The sequence below is a fragment of the Platichthys flesus genome, chromosome 15, assembly GCF_949316205.1.
Source record: "Platichthys flesus chromosome 15, fPlaFle2.1, whole genome shotgun sequence".
Taxonomy (NCBI): Eukaryota; Metazoa; Chordata; class Actinopteri; order Pleuronectiformes; family Pleuronectidae; genus Platichthys; species Platichthys flesus.
In genome coordinates this window covers 3,248,970-3,262,591 of record NC_084959.1, presented here as the reverse complement: position 1 = coordinate 3,262,591, position 13,622 = coordinate 3,248,970, and the positions used below count along the sequence as shown (strand labels likewise).

General features: G+C 41.9%; 1 protein-coding gene across 1 annotated transcript in view; it reads left to right on the top strand.

Annotated features, from left to right (window-relative positions):
* Nucleotides 1-2,567: 2,567 nt before the first annotated feature.
* Nucleotides 2,568-13,622, top strand: part of myo7ab (myosin VIIAb) — a 22,657-nt gene continuing 11,602 nt past the window's right edge. Inside the window, exons 1-21 of the mRNA XM_062406522.1 lie at nucleotides 2,568-2,585; nucleotides 4,262-4,375; nucleotides 4,464-4,616; nucleotides 5,747-5,931; nucleotides 6,113-6,234; nucleotides 6,587-6,729; nucleotides 6,843-6,956; nucleotides 7,734-7,887; nucleotides 7,974-8,050; nucleotides 8,136-8,255; nucleotides 8,747-8,889; nucleotides 8,991-9,201; nucleotides 9,325-9,460; nucleotides 10,189-10,295; nucleotides 10,526-10,567; nucleotides 11,455-11,592; nucleotides 11,704-11,862; nucleotides 12,022-12,114; nucleotides 12,210-12,304; nucleotides 12,473-12,557; nucleotides 13,203-13,421. Of these exons, the coding sequence (XP_062262506.1) occupies nucleotides 2,568-2,585; nucleotides 4,262-4,375; nucleotides 4,464-4,616; nucleotides 5,747-5,931; nucleotides 6,113-6,234; nucleotides 6,587-6,729; nucleotides 6,843-6,956; nucleotides 7,734-7,887; nucleotides 7,974-8,050; nucleotides 8,136-8,255; nucleotides 8,747-8,889; nucleotides 8,991-9,201; nucleotides 9,325-9,460; nucleotides 10,189-10,295; nucleotides 10,526-10,567; nucleotides 11,455-11,592; nucleotides 11,704-11,862; nucleotides 12,022-12,114; nucleotides 12,210-12,304; nucleotides 12,473-12,557; nucleotides 13,203-13,421 (2,628 nt within the window). The remainder of the gene's footprint in view (nucleotides 2,586-4,261; nucleotides 4,376-4,463; nucleotides 4,617-5,746; nucleotides 5,932-6,112; nucleotides 6,235-6,586; nucleotides 6,730-6,842; nucleotides 6,957-7,733; nucleotides 7,888-7,973; nucleotides 8,051-8,135; nucleotides 8,256-8,746; nucleotides 8,890-8,990; nucleotides 9,202-9,324; nucleotides 9,461-10,188; nucleotides 10,296-10,525; nucleotides 10,568-11,454; nucleotides 11,593-11,703; nucleotides 11,863-12,021; nucleotides 12,115-12,209; nucleotides 12,305-12,472; nucleotides 12,558-13,202; nucleotides 13,422-13,622) is intronic.

The window sequence follows — 13,622 nt, the reverse complement described above, 5'->3', positions numbered from 1 at the left end:
GTAAATCTGAACCGTACAATGAAGCTGAAAGTATTGAGACACAGTTTAGTTAGGGCCCCTTGGTGCCGCAGCTGAAGACTTAGCTTCAAACAAAGAACCGGTTCAGCACAAAACACATTTCTCCAACGAGCAGCAGCGATTTTAACGAAGAAGTATTTCAAGTTCTCTCAGTTCCTCTTTAAACCACTTGCCAGTAGATTTAAATTCTCTGTTTGCAAAAGTGACACTTGAGCCCCTTCAATAGAGTTTCTTAATTTGCACAATTCTTCAGCTACTAGAGCAATCAGAGTAAATTATATCCCTTATTTTCTAGGGTTTTCAAACAAAAGAAAGAAAAACACAGTCAATACAAAAGAAAAAGAGGCTCCCTTTCCATTTATGATTTTATTTCATCTTAAGAAAGATCCCGAGGAATATTATCATTTTTCAACTGTGCAACTGAACAAAGTTTTCCTGTAGATAAACAGTAAACCAGTCACTCAAAGGATCTGAGTTTAACTCATTTATTAAGGTTTTGTTTTTATTAAACAAAATAATAATAATAATAATATGAAATCATCTTATATTTTGTATATTGTGTAAATCTTAGAGGAAACTAGAGACTGTAGCTGTCGGATGAATGGACGATTTTCACTGACACGTCAAGGATTAGAACTAAAAAAGACTAATACTGAAAACTACTGTACTTACTGTAAGTGCTCAATACTTTCCATCAGTGTGAATATTATAACTGAACTTCTGTGTGTGTTTATCAGATGTCAAACCACAGAGCTCATGAAGACACGGAAGCTGTCAACGATGAATGCGTCACGTTCCTCTGCGCCTCTGAATCTCTGCCATGTGAGTCTCACCGCTACACATACAGTACACATGCTTGTTAGGGCGGCATTATGGGCCACACACACACACACACACACACACACATACAGAGAGAGAGATTAGCAGCATTAGTTAGATTGCTGTTGGCTGTTACATGAAAATCTGTGATCAGGTTGACTTGGGGTCTCACGAGCTGTGACAAAGCATCAAGAATCTCACTTGATGCTTTGTTCTGAATGTTAACTGTTATATTGTGTAATGTTATTATATCTGTGAAACTGGTTTAAGAAACTTCTGTGTTCTCTTTCACTGTTCCCTGTAGAAGATCCGTCAAAAATGATGGTGGGAGATTTTTTGGACTGCTGTAAAGATTTAAAGATATTTATCATTTCAAAGCTCGTGCAAAACATTCATGTCCATCTCAAGTTGATTTATAAAAACATTGCAAACACTGAAAAGAGGCCTATACCTGTGCTTTCTGCTTTTCCAACAAACAAACATCACATTGAATTGTAGTCTGACTCGTGCTGAGACTTTGTGTGAAGATTTTCAATCAAATAAACCTCCAATAAGCTCAAATAAATAAATTCAAAGAAAGAATTGGAAAGAAGTTACTTATATAGAAAGGAAAATTCATATTATCGCAATTAAATACTTGTTTGGACTCGTTAATGAAGTTTAACAAATGGATTCAATACTTTATAAAATGTGGATGTGCAGTTTGAGAGTTGGGATGACTAAGTCTTTGATCGAGTGATTAAAGGTCTCCTCAGTATTTTGGTGAAACAGGGTGGATTGTGGGTAAAAAGGGCCACACAGTGAATCGAGTTCAGATCTACAGGTCTGTGTTTGGGACAGTTGCCAGACTGGCCCCCTGTGGCTCTGGATAAGAGGCTCTGTCTCTGATAAGCTGAACATATGAATGTTTATCTGCATGAGGATTCAACCTGAAGTGAACCGAACGATATACTCCTGCACTGATGCTCTTATTTTGAAGCTTCACCTCCCTGCTCAACATGAATATATGGATTTCTTTCTACATATTAAATCTGTCTTTGATGCAGATTCTTTTTATACATAGTAAATCAGATCTAACTTAATGTTAATCTACTTATTGGACGACCGATGGATCATTAATACACTTAACCCCTCCCCCCAGGCCTGGGTTATTGTCATTGTGACACAAGCTGTCCGTGTTGTTATCATCTCACTTCAGTTTGAATCATTTATTAATCAATGAATTCATTTGACTTGACTACAGCTCTGTATTTTAAAGAAATGTAATCTCTATACATCGTCAGTTCCCAGTAAAAATAATATCTTAGTCTGTACAGTACCACAAAGAAAAGACAACTCAGTGGGGGGAGAAAATGATTCAGCAGTCGACAATTATGCCTCATACTAAAGCGACAGGATTAGCCCCAGGAATCCAAGTAAGCCTTTAACCCCACTACCCCCCCCGTCATCCCTCTGCCGGTCTCCCAGCTGAAGCACATGGCCGGGTGTCTCTCCTCTGACCCGGCACTGTGGAGTCTGAGGTCACAAGAACACTTTCTTCAGGGGGGAAACAGGCCGGAGTAAATGTCAACCAGTCAGATTTTGAAGAAGTCGTATTTGCACCTGTCGATTGTGAGGAAGTTCTCTCAGGAGGTTGTTTGTTCTATTCTCAGTCACCTGATGTCTGTCTGCTTTTGCAGAGGCCACGCTCTGTGACGTCTGATGTCCTGGAACCAACCCGGAGCTGAACCATGGTCATTCTGCAGCAGGTCGGTCCCGTTGGGTCCAAAGGGCTCCATCCATCAACCAGTGTTTGGGTTTTCTCAAAAATGAACAAGAGCAGGATTCACATTCATAGCTGGAGTAGAAACTCACAGATTTACCAAGCTATAGCTATAGACCTCAAAGAGAAAATCCTGCAGAGACCAGATTGTCTCATTATGGTTCTGAAGCCTATGAGCAAATACATGGGGATATGTTGGGAGTTAAACTCCTGGCCATCTAAGTACTGCCTGTCAAAGTAGGGCAGCAGGTTACTCACGTCCTTTTCTCTTCCAGTCTTTCATCGCTATTCTGTCTTTAAGTTGGTAAAACCTGTTTTTACTTACAGGTGACAGTATAAGCTTAAAAACCTTGATAAGCAGAAAGCAATTATAATGTCACTGCGAGATAAGATGGAGCTTGATGAGTAAATGAGATTCCAGCAGCAAACTCTGATATAGCAAATAAATTCAGATGTTCTCAGTTATCCCTTGTTTCACGAGTTTTGAGTGACGCGGTCCAGTCGTTTTTGCGTAATAATATTTACAATTAAGTAAATTGGGTGAAAACATAACATTTTCAAATAAGAAAGAGTATATCTATTGTCCAGAGCTCTAATAACAGCAGTCGGCCATTGTTACCTCGTATCAGGGCCTCAGTAGCTTCTCTTCAATAACTAGAATCCGGTGCCCCCCCCCCCTCCCCAGTCCTGCAGGGCACGACTCAGACACACATCTTCAGTCTGCAGCTCAGAGCCTCGGCTATGAATCTCATTCAGTGGGACACATCTGGATGTTGTTAAAGGGAAGTAAAAATAGCGTCTTTAAGGTCACGGTCTAGACTGAAGGCGGGAGGGGGGGGGCTGAGCTTTGTGCTGTTGTGATTTATCAGCGGTTGTTGTCGTGTACAGCATCCAAACAACCTGGAAACTGGAGGTGTGTGCAGAAAGTAGGATAAGTCACCAGAGTGTCTACGAGTTTTGACATTGTTTCATCAACGAGACTCTAAATCTTCTAATGCACCTTTTGTTTATGAGGCTACTGAAGGTGAGAGCACAACGTGAATCAAACAGAAAGTCATTATCCAGAGGTTTCTGTGTGATTCCGTTTGAGAACACAGCAGGAGAATTCACCTGACTAAAATGAAACCTCCCACACCTCTAACCTCGGAGGGGGGGGGGGGTTACATCACCTTTAAACCGTTTTCTGACTAAATCCCCTCATTCAGAAAGTTGGCAGCTTAAAAGTGAGTAAAGTAACTTCAGGTGAGTGACGTAAGGTTTTTATTTAAAACCCGTAATCACAGGAACAAAAGAAAGTAATTCAATTTAGAAACGAGTGACGGAGGATTAAACAAACAAGTGTTATTCTTGTGATTAAACTTCAACTGTGATTAAAGCTTTTATTCAATCGGGGATAAAGGTTTAGAATACTTCATAAAAATATGTATTAATAATACCTATCCATGCAAATCCATCACCACATCTCAGCCACATTAAGAGGTCAAATTGGAAGGATCTTTTATTATATTAAAACAGGTTTATAATCCAAGTTTTCAAAGTTCCTCTTTTCTTCACAATGATCCATTATGATCTGATTAAACTGAGCAACATCATTTTTCTCTTTAAATGTGAATTCTGGGTGAAATGATCCATATGTAACCGGAGACCTGTTCTTTCATCCAGGGCGACTATGTGTGGCTGGACCTCAAAACGGGTCGAGAGTTTGACGTGCCGGTGGGAGCCGTGGTCAAACTCTGCGACTCGGGACAGATCCAGGTTCTGGATGATGAAGCCAAGGTACGTCCAGGAACTAGATGTGAACTCTGTGCGTGGACATCAGTATCGTGCTCCCTCTGAATGTCTCCGTCTTCCCCCGCTCCCACAGGAACACTGGATCTCTCCTCAGAATGCCACCAACATCAAGCCCATGCACCCGACCTCCATCCACGGGGTGGAGGACATGATCCGCCTGGGCGACCTGAACGAAGCCGGCATCCTCCGCAACCTGCTCATCCGCTACGACGAGCGCGTCATCTACGTTAGTACCACTTGTTACCACCGATGTTACCGCCCAGATGTGACACAGATGTTTAGAGCAGCTGCAGAGTTTTCAGTGACTCTCCAGCTTCTTCATTTGTCTCTACATTAAGAGACTATCAACCGGAGCCAAGTTAAGTTGTTATTCAGGTTAAGCTGTTTACTACCTCAGACGCTCAGCTGTTTACTTGTTGCTATAAATAAAGCAGAATCTCATTGTCTGTGATCCAGAGGTTAATTTATAAAAGGGATCACTAACGAGAATATCAGAGGCCTCATCTCATTATTGAAAGTTTCCATGTTGCAACAATTGGATGATTTGTGGATCAAAAGGAAATTAAGTGGTTATTATCATGGGGATCAGAAGGCAGATTAAGAAGGCTTGTAAACATGTTTACTGTGGATGTTGAAGAGTTCAGATGACAGAGGGAACATCTCCGGTTGTGGTTTAGGGTGTGTGTGTGTGTGTGTGTGTGTGTTGTTATAGTTAGTCCTATAATTGTGTTTGGTTGTTTTGTCGTCTCTCTACATTTAGACAAATTGTGGTGGAAGGGTGAGTAAAAAGTCAAAATGTGCTAAACACTTTTTTGAAATGCTGCTTTCTGTTAACACGCTTTTAAAAATATCTCAATATGTCACTGCAGTACCTGTGCATGTTGAGAGCTGCTGATATCACAAGATAATAAGATAATTGGTCTTTATCATGAGTTTAACAAAAGTACAAATCTATTTCCTTCATCGCTAATCTCACTTTCTATTTGCAGAGAAATCCTGTCTTGCTTTATTAACGACTAATTTACAAGTTCTTATAAACTCATTTGCTCAGCTTCTAATGTGAACATATATATGAATTATTTTTCTGATGTGTAAATTTGCTGTAAAGAAGTTCATGTGATTAATCGGATGGACCCAGTGAAATCAGATCTGCAGTGCAACTGAATCACAGTTGCACTAATATAATATAAATAATATAATAAGCTGTAGTTGCTTAAAAGTAGAAAAGCTCAAGCTTCAGAAGCCAATACAGTGAAGTCAAATCTACAGTCAACAATCTATTCTATTAAAAAAACTATTGTGTAAAAGACAAAGTCATTAAATGTGCTGTGGTTGTATCTGTGTCGGTCGCTGCAGACGTACACCGGCTCCATCCTGGTGGCAGTGAATCCGTACCAGCTGCTTCCCATCTACACCCCCGACCAGATTCGCCTCTACACCAACAAGAAGATCGGCGAGTTGCCGCCGCACATATTCGCCATAGCTGACAACTGCTACTTCAACATGCAGAGGAACAACAAGGACCAGTGCTGCATCATCAGGTGGGTGACCACAAACCAGTTCAAGGAATCTATCAGCACTGGGATCTTTTTTATTTTAACTTTTATTGAACTAGGAAGTCCTGTATATTAAATGTGTGTATTTAAGGCGTGTATTGTGTATTTGTGTTGTGTGTGTGTGTGTGTGTTGTGTGTGTCCGTGTGTGTGTTGTGTGTGAGACAGCGGTGAGTCCGGAGCTGGGAAGACAGAAAGCACAAAGCTGATTCTGCAGTTCCTCGCTGCCATCAGCGGTCAGCACTCCTGGATCGAGCAGCAGGTCCTGGAGGCCACGCCCATCCTCGAAGGTCACCCAGCTTGTTTTATAAACACTGCATCAAATATCGTCTCCCACTCTGGTTTCTGTTTTTCATAAAGTGGTGGAATAAAAGTAAAAACAGTCTTTCAACAACTCTTGATTGACCTGTCTTCCATATTGGCTCAAAATCGAAAGTGCATCTTCATCAGTAGAAGATTTATAGATGTTCAAATGTCCCTTTTCTTAAGTAAAAAAAAATAACGTGATGACAGATCTAATCATTTTTGTTATTATCCGTCTGTACAGTAACTGTGAAGAGTTGAATATCAAGATACGTCCGCCTGTGTCCCTGAGCTTTCTATCCTTCTATCGCCTCACTCTGGATTCACGTTTCCTCTCAGCTTTCGGAAACGCGAAGACGATTCGCAACGACAACTCCAGTCGCTTCGGGAAGTACGTGGACATCCACTTCAACAAGCGCGGCGCCATCGAAGGAGCGAAGATCGAGCAGTACCTGCTGGAGAAGTCCAGAGTGTGTCGACAGGTAAGATCACACACAACACTAATATGTGACGCAATGACAATATGATGAGATGATGACAAAGCTCCAGTTTTTACTTGTTCTCCATCCTTGAAATCTTCTGGTTTCTCCTCCAGGCTCCAGACGAGAGGAACTACCACATCTTCTACTGCGTGTTGAAGGGGATGCCTCCGGAGATGAAAGCCAAACTGGGTCTGGGCCTCGCAGCAGATTACTCCTACCTCACCATGGTGAGTCCACGGCTCTGTGAGGGACAGTTCACATCTCACTGTCTGTGTAGTGACTGATTTACAGATGTGGCCGAAGGTTTGGGAACATTTCATCCACGTTTCTGAGATTGTTTACTGATGATACTCGACTGTTTCTCTACAAAATCTTAAATCTTTAATACCTTTTTGTGCAGTTATTATTCAGTTTAAACTAAACAAACTTTGTAAGATGTGAATGAATCTAATTGAAGGAGCTTTCGAGTGCAGCGCTGTCTTTACATTATTCTGGTGTGCGGAGCTGGAATGGTCTCACTACTGCCTCCTGTGGGCAATAGGGAGGGTGCAGCGATGAGAACGCCTCCGACTCAAAAACAAGTCACACAAAGGCATCTGGCTACAACTAATTCATTTTAATAATAAGTTTTAAATACCTAAACTTTACAAAAAGAAAGAAAAGGTTGATCGCAATTTCTTGTATTGTCTGACCAGCAGCTAACAAATGATTTAGTTAAATAGCTTAGAGAAAGAAGAAGACATTTGAGAGGCTGAAACCTAGTTGGACATTTTTCCATTGAATGATAGTTTCAGCTCAGATTTAAACTTTGTTCTGTTTTTTAAATAATGTCCTAGCTCTGTAATAGAAATGTGTTGGGGTTGAGATCTGGCTGATTTGGTAAACGTTGAACTTTCCACATTTCCATGAAAGAGGAGCACGAAGCGGCTTCTCTTCACTTTGCAAAGACGACTTGATAATGACACAGATAACCTGAGGCTCTCTGCGTGGGTTTGATCCTCCAGGGGAACTGCACACAGTGTGACGGTCGAGACGACCTGAGAGATTACTCCAGCATCCTGTCGGCCATGAAGGTCCTCATGTTCACCGAGACGGAGAACTGGGAGATCTCCAAGCTGCTCGCTGCCATCCTGCACATGGGGAACCTGCGATTCGAGGGTACGTCCCACACATTAAAAACCTGTGGTTAGTTCTGGACTGTAAACTGTTCAGAGGTGAATAAAAATCTGTCTCGTGTCTCTCAGCCCGAACGTACGACAACCTGGACGCCTGTGTGGTCGTGAGATCTCCTGACCTGGTTACCGCTGCTTCACTCATGGAGGTGTGTGTGTGTTTTTGTGCACGTGTTGGTCTCATGAATGACAGAGTCACTCACTGGTTTCTCTAATGGTTGTTGGTTATTGTAGGTGGAGCCTAAGGACGTGATGGTGTGTTTAACCACACGAACCCTGATCACTCGAGGGGAAAGCGTGGCCACGCCTCTCAGCGTGGGACAAGGCCTGGACGTCAGAGACGCCTTCGTTAAGGTTTCATCTCTAACACAATTATTAAGTCACTAACCATAAATAACCAACATAGTTCAGAGAAGAACGTATTATTTGAAGAGATTGAGATTAAAAAGCTAAAAAATCTCTCAGCTGCAACCACCAAATATCTCAGATGTTGGCAGTAAACTTTTAATCTAGTTTTACAGACCTTCAGGACTTGAACTTCTTAACCCGGTTGTAGTGATGTAGATACTTCACATCAGTTTTGGGTGTGATTAAATCTGAAATACATAAATAAGTTAATATACTATACACATATATGATTAAATATACAAGATATACACAAAGTAGAAGATAAATTAAAGGAACAAAAATCAATTACCTGAGTTAATCAATATAAAGGTTAAAGTGTTTTATAAAATGATTTAAACCACAATAGATTAAAATGCTTAAACTACACTCTGACGTGAAATCTTTTATAATAAAAAAGAATAAAAAGCTTTGTATTGACTCTGAGTTTCTCGTGTCAGGGGATCTACGGCCGACTGTTTGTCTGGATCGTGGATAAGATCAATGCGGCCATCTACAGGCCTCCGTCCTGCGAGAGCAACATCGTGCGCAGATCCATCGGGCTGCTGGACATCTTTGGCTTCGAGAACTTCATCGTCAACAGGTCTTTTATACTTTGTGAAGTTTAGTTAAGTGTATGTTTAATAACTATCTATTTATCTAATATTAAAATACCTTTCTGCTCCCTCTGACTTTCCGTTGTAGCTTCGAGCAGCTCTGCATCAACTTCGCCAACGAGAACCTGCAGCAGTTCTTCGTTCGTCACGTGTTCAAGCTGGAGCAGGAGGAGTACAACCTGGAGGACATCAGCTGGCAGCACATCGAGTTCACCGACAACCAGGACGCCCTGGACATGATCGCACAGAAGCCCATGAACATCATCTCCCTCATCGACGAGGAGAGCAAGTTCCCTAAGGTTCGAAACCAGGAGGAGTCTCGTGAAAGCTGCGATGTGGTTTTAAAATCATGTTTCTGATGTCTTGGTTTATTTTGTGTAACTTTATAATTGATTCCTGGTTCCTCTGGTTTCCCCCGTCAGGGATCTGATGCTACGATGCTCTACAAGCTCAACTCGCAGCACAAGCTCAACTCCAACTACATCCCTCCGAAGAACAGCTACCAGACCCAGTTTGGTATCCAGCACTTTGCCGGTGTGGTGCATTACGAGACCAGAGGTGCATACGAGTGAATTTGACTGATTCCACGCAGCAGAATCTCTCTTTGTTCAACCACGTTTATTTATTTGTTTTCAACATGATGATGAAGTCTTCTGACTTATTTTTGTTTCTGTGAAAGTTTGTCCTCCAGAAATGAAATAGTCTGTCTATTGCACAGAGTTGAGATTAGTTATTTCAAAGGAAATCAAATGAAAATTAATCAGTTCAATTAAAGCAATTTGTTTCAGCAGGTTTAGTTGTTTATTATAATTTATGTCTATGGCTGTAAATTAAATATATTTATCTTGTTTTGAGGCTCTTCATCCATAAAAGAAACAAACATCTGCTCTGAGGAAGTATGATGAGTATTTCTTATTAGTTTCTGACATTTTATAAACCAAACAAGTATCTGATTGACTGAAAACAAATGTCTTACATTAATCAGCCCTACGTGTTCTTCAATGTTCTATTTTCCAATAATGTGAAATCATATATTTGGAAAGAAAATGTTCAATAATCCTTAAGATGTGGTCCTGTCAAAGAACTGTGAGATTTAATATTTTATTCTAAATAACTATTTTTTTTTATGTAAACACACTATTGGATATGTAGGTGAAAGGCTTTTTCAGTGTACAGTTAAGATTCTTTAATATGTTATGGAACAGTGTTTAATTTTGTCCAAAATGACTCGAGCTGCAGGCGTTGAACTACCTGTGTCTTCTCTCTGAATCATCTCCCTCCTCCAGGATTCCTGGAGAAGAACCGCGACAGCCTCCACACCGACATCATCCAGCTCGTCCACTCGTCCAAGAACAAGTTCATCAAGCAGATCTTCCAGGCGGACGTGGCCATGGTGAGAAACTAACATGTCCGTGACACCACCAGATTTGACCACACCTCAAAATCCTGTAATGATGGACTAATATTGTTTTAACCCCCTTTGTCCACGTTTGTCGTGACTTTGAAGGCGTCGCCGTCTTCACCTTCGCCCCCCTTGCAGTGTTTGTCTTTTACTAATGTCACACTGTCCTCTCACTCTGCTGTCTCTCTGTGTGTCCTCTCGTCTTTTCCCTCTGACTTCAGTTTCTGTGTGGCTATCAGCAGCCCAGCACCCCCACTCCAAAGGTAATCATCGGCCTTTGGCAACACGTGCTCACTCGAACCCGTTGTGTGTTTGTTTTAGCTGAACCAGGATGTTCACGGTGGGGGGCGTCGCTCTCTTCTCCTTTAAGCTCCTCCCTTTGTTCCACAGGTGTGAACTTTGTTGTAGCAGAAACCAAAAGGATGAAATGAATCAACGGGAATGTGCAAAACTCTCTGACACACACGTCTCAGTCCTCGTCTTTTGTCACTCGGTGGAAATATAAAAAAGGCAAAGTCAGGTGTTCGTATAGTGGACAAAGCTTCTCCTGTCTTTCTCTGTCTGGTGACTGTGAAGAGACGTGTCAGAGATTTTGTGTTGTTTCATGTTTCCACTGTCTGGCTGTGTGTAGCTGTGTAAATGTGTTTGCACATTGTGTAATGCATCGTGTTCCAGTGTTCACCATAGACTGCACTCAAAGATGGACGACGTGTCTCCACCTCCTCCACACTACTCAGAACTTTTCAAATTTTTTATTGACAAATGATTAATTGGTTAATTGACCAAATAATCAGTATATGATTGATAATTAGCTGCAGCCCTAGGTCAGCTGGGTTGAGAAAAGCTCAGGCTGTGGGTTTTTGGTTCTGTATCTATAGAACATATGAAATATAAACGACACAACTTGAATTTGAACAAACGTGATCTGAGAATAATAATAGTCGTAAATAAAGTCTTTAAGGGGTTAAACATTTGTAGCACCATGAATATTCATTCCCACCCGATGTGTCCTGTAACTAATAAGGTTGAAATGTGTTTGTGTGTGTGTGTCTGTCTACGTGTGTGTCTCTGTGTGTATGTCTGCGTGTGTGTGTCTGTCTGTGTGTGTCTGTGTGTGTGTGTGTGTGTGTCTGTGTGTGTGTGTGTGCAGGGAGTCGAGACGAGGAAGCGCTCTCCCACTCTGAGCAGTCAGTTCAAACGTTCCCTGGAGATGCTGATGAGGACGCTCAGCGTGTGTCAGCCGTTCTTCGTCCGTTGTATCAAACCCAACGAGCTCAAGAAACCGATGGTGAGTGAGCAGTGTGTGTTTGTGTTTGTTTGTGTGTTAGAAATAATGCAATCCTTAGTCTCTTCTACGTGTAAGTCTGTAAAGCTGATTTCTTCTGTTGTGTTTCCTCAGATATTCGACAGAGAGCTGTGCATCCGTCAGCTGCGTTACTCCGGTATGATGGAGACCATCCGGATCCGCCGGGCCGGTTACCCCATCAGATACAGCTTCGCAGAGTTTGTGGACCGTTACCGGGTCTTAATGCCTGGAGTGAAACCTGCTCACGTTCAGGTCAGCAACACAACCACCTCAGTCACCTCTCTGTTACTGTTGATGCCTTCTCGTCCTGATTAGACCTTTTGAAAAGGATCTTTAAAGGATCTCTGTCCGGTTACATTTCATTTTCATTCGTAACAATAATCACTCTCTTGTCTTTCTTCCCCCTCACAGGCGGATCTACGAGGGACCTCTCAGAAGATAGTCCTGGCTCGACTGGGGAAACATGACGACTGGCAAATCGGAAAGACCAAAGTGTTCCTGAAGGTTGTGCATCATTCATACTGGCATTCAAAAATAGATTAATTTCCATTTGCGTCCTCATGTCCAACCGCCTGCTTGTGTTCTTTGTTTTTCATCAGGATCACCACGACCTGCAGCTGGAGGTGGAGAGAGACAAAGCCATTACAGACAAGGTCATCCTCATCCAGAAGTCTGTGCGAGGACTGAAAGAGAGGTCAGGATCTCTTTACTTTCACTTTATTCACTCACACTTTCACTGGAAGTACACTTTGTATTTTTGGGGAGAAAACTTCCATGTTCATTTCCAAAAGGAAGGATTCAGCTCACTGTGTATTAAAACATCCTGGTTTCAAATCTGACATCTGTCATTATTAATCTACAGGAACAACTTCCTCCGACTGAGGAGCGCGGTGACTTTTATCCAAAAGGTCTGGAGGGGATATCGGTGCAGAAAGAATTACCAAATTGTGAGTCCTCAACAATCAGTGTGTAGTTTTACAGTTTTCCATTGATATAAATATTCTAAAGGTGGCCTCTAGAACTTTACTGTGCACAAACAAGTAATTTATATACAGTTATGGTTCCTCTTTGTAAATTATATACAAAAGGGGTAAAAAAAGGTTAAGTTTTATTTATATATCACCTTTAAAACTTGGTTAATAAAGTGTTTTACGAGGATGAGAGATTAAAGGAGCGACTTTTCCTTCTCTACTGTCCAGATGTTCTGCAGAAACTGTTCTTCCCTGTTCCCAGGCTTAATAATATTATAATCTCAAATTCTCTCCTCAAAAAGTTCCACCATTATTGAATTCTCTGCATCGTGTCTTGAGGTCAAGTGTGAACAGAAGGCTCCATTCCTATATATGAATTTAACATTAATCCTAAATGAGCTTTTACTCAGATTAATCTTAGTCCGTGTCCTTGTTATCTATCAGATGTAGTTAGAGCTCCACATCTCATCCTGTATTTCTGTGGAATAGTGTGACACCATTGGTAGAACATGAAATAAACAGGACGATGACCCACTCGTGCAAATCGTCTCCACTGCTCCACCTCAGGTTCGAACCTCCAGGTGGAAACTTACCGATCTGTTTCCTTCTCTCACTTCCCAGATGCAGAAGGGCTTCCTGCGCCTTCAGGCCGTCTACAGGTCGAGGAAGTTCTTAAGAAGCTACCAGATCACTCGCCTTCGCATCACTCTCACCCAAGCCCGCTGCCGTGGTTTCATGATCCGCCGGACGTTCTGGCGGCGCCTGCGTGCCGTGTTGACCATGCAGGCCTACACCAGGGGCATGATAGCCAGACGCTTCTGCCAGAGGCTGAGGGCAGAGGTAAAGAGTCACCACGTTTACTACTGCTACTTATATCGTGTTGTTGTTGACGTGCCACACAGACGAGGAAACTGGTGCTGAAGTGACGTTTTGTTATGTATCTGTGAAGCCTTATGACATCTGATCATGTGATGACACGGTTAGAGACTGGAGGAGATTCTGAATAACTTAAATATGCCAAATTGTAAATGTTGTTACCTT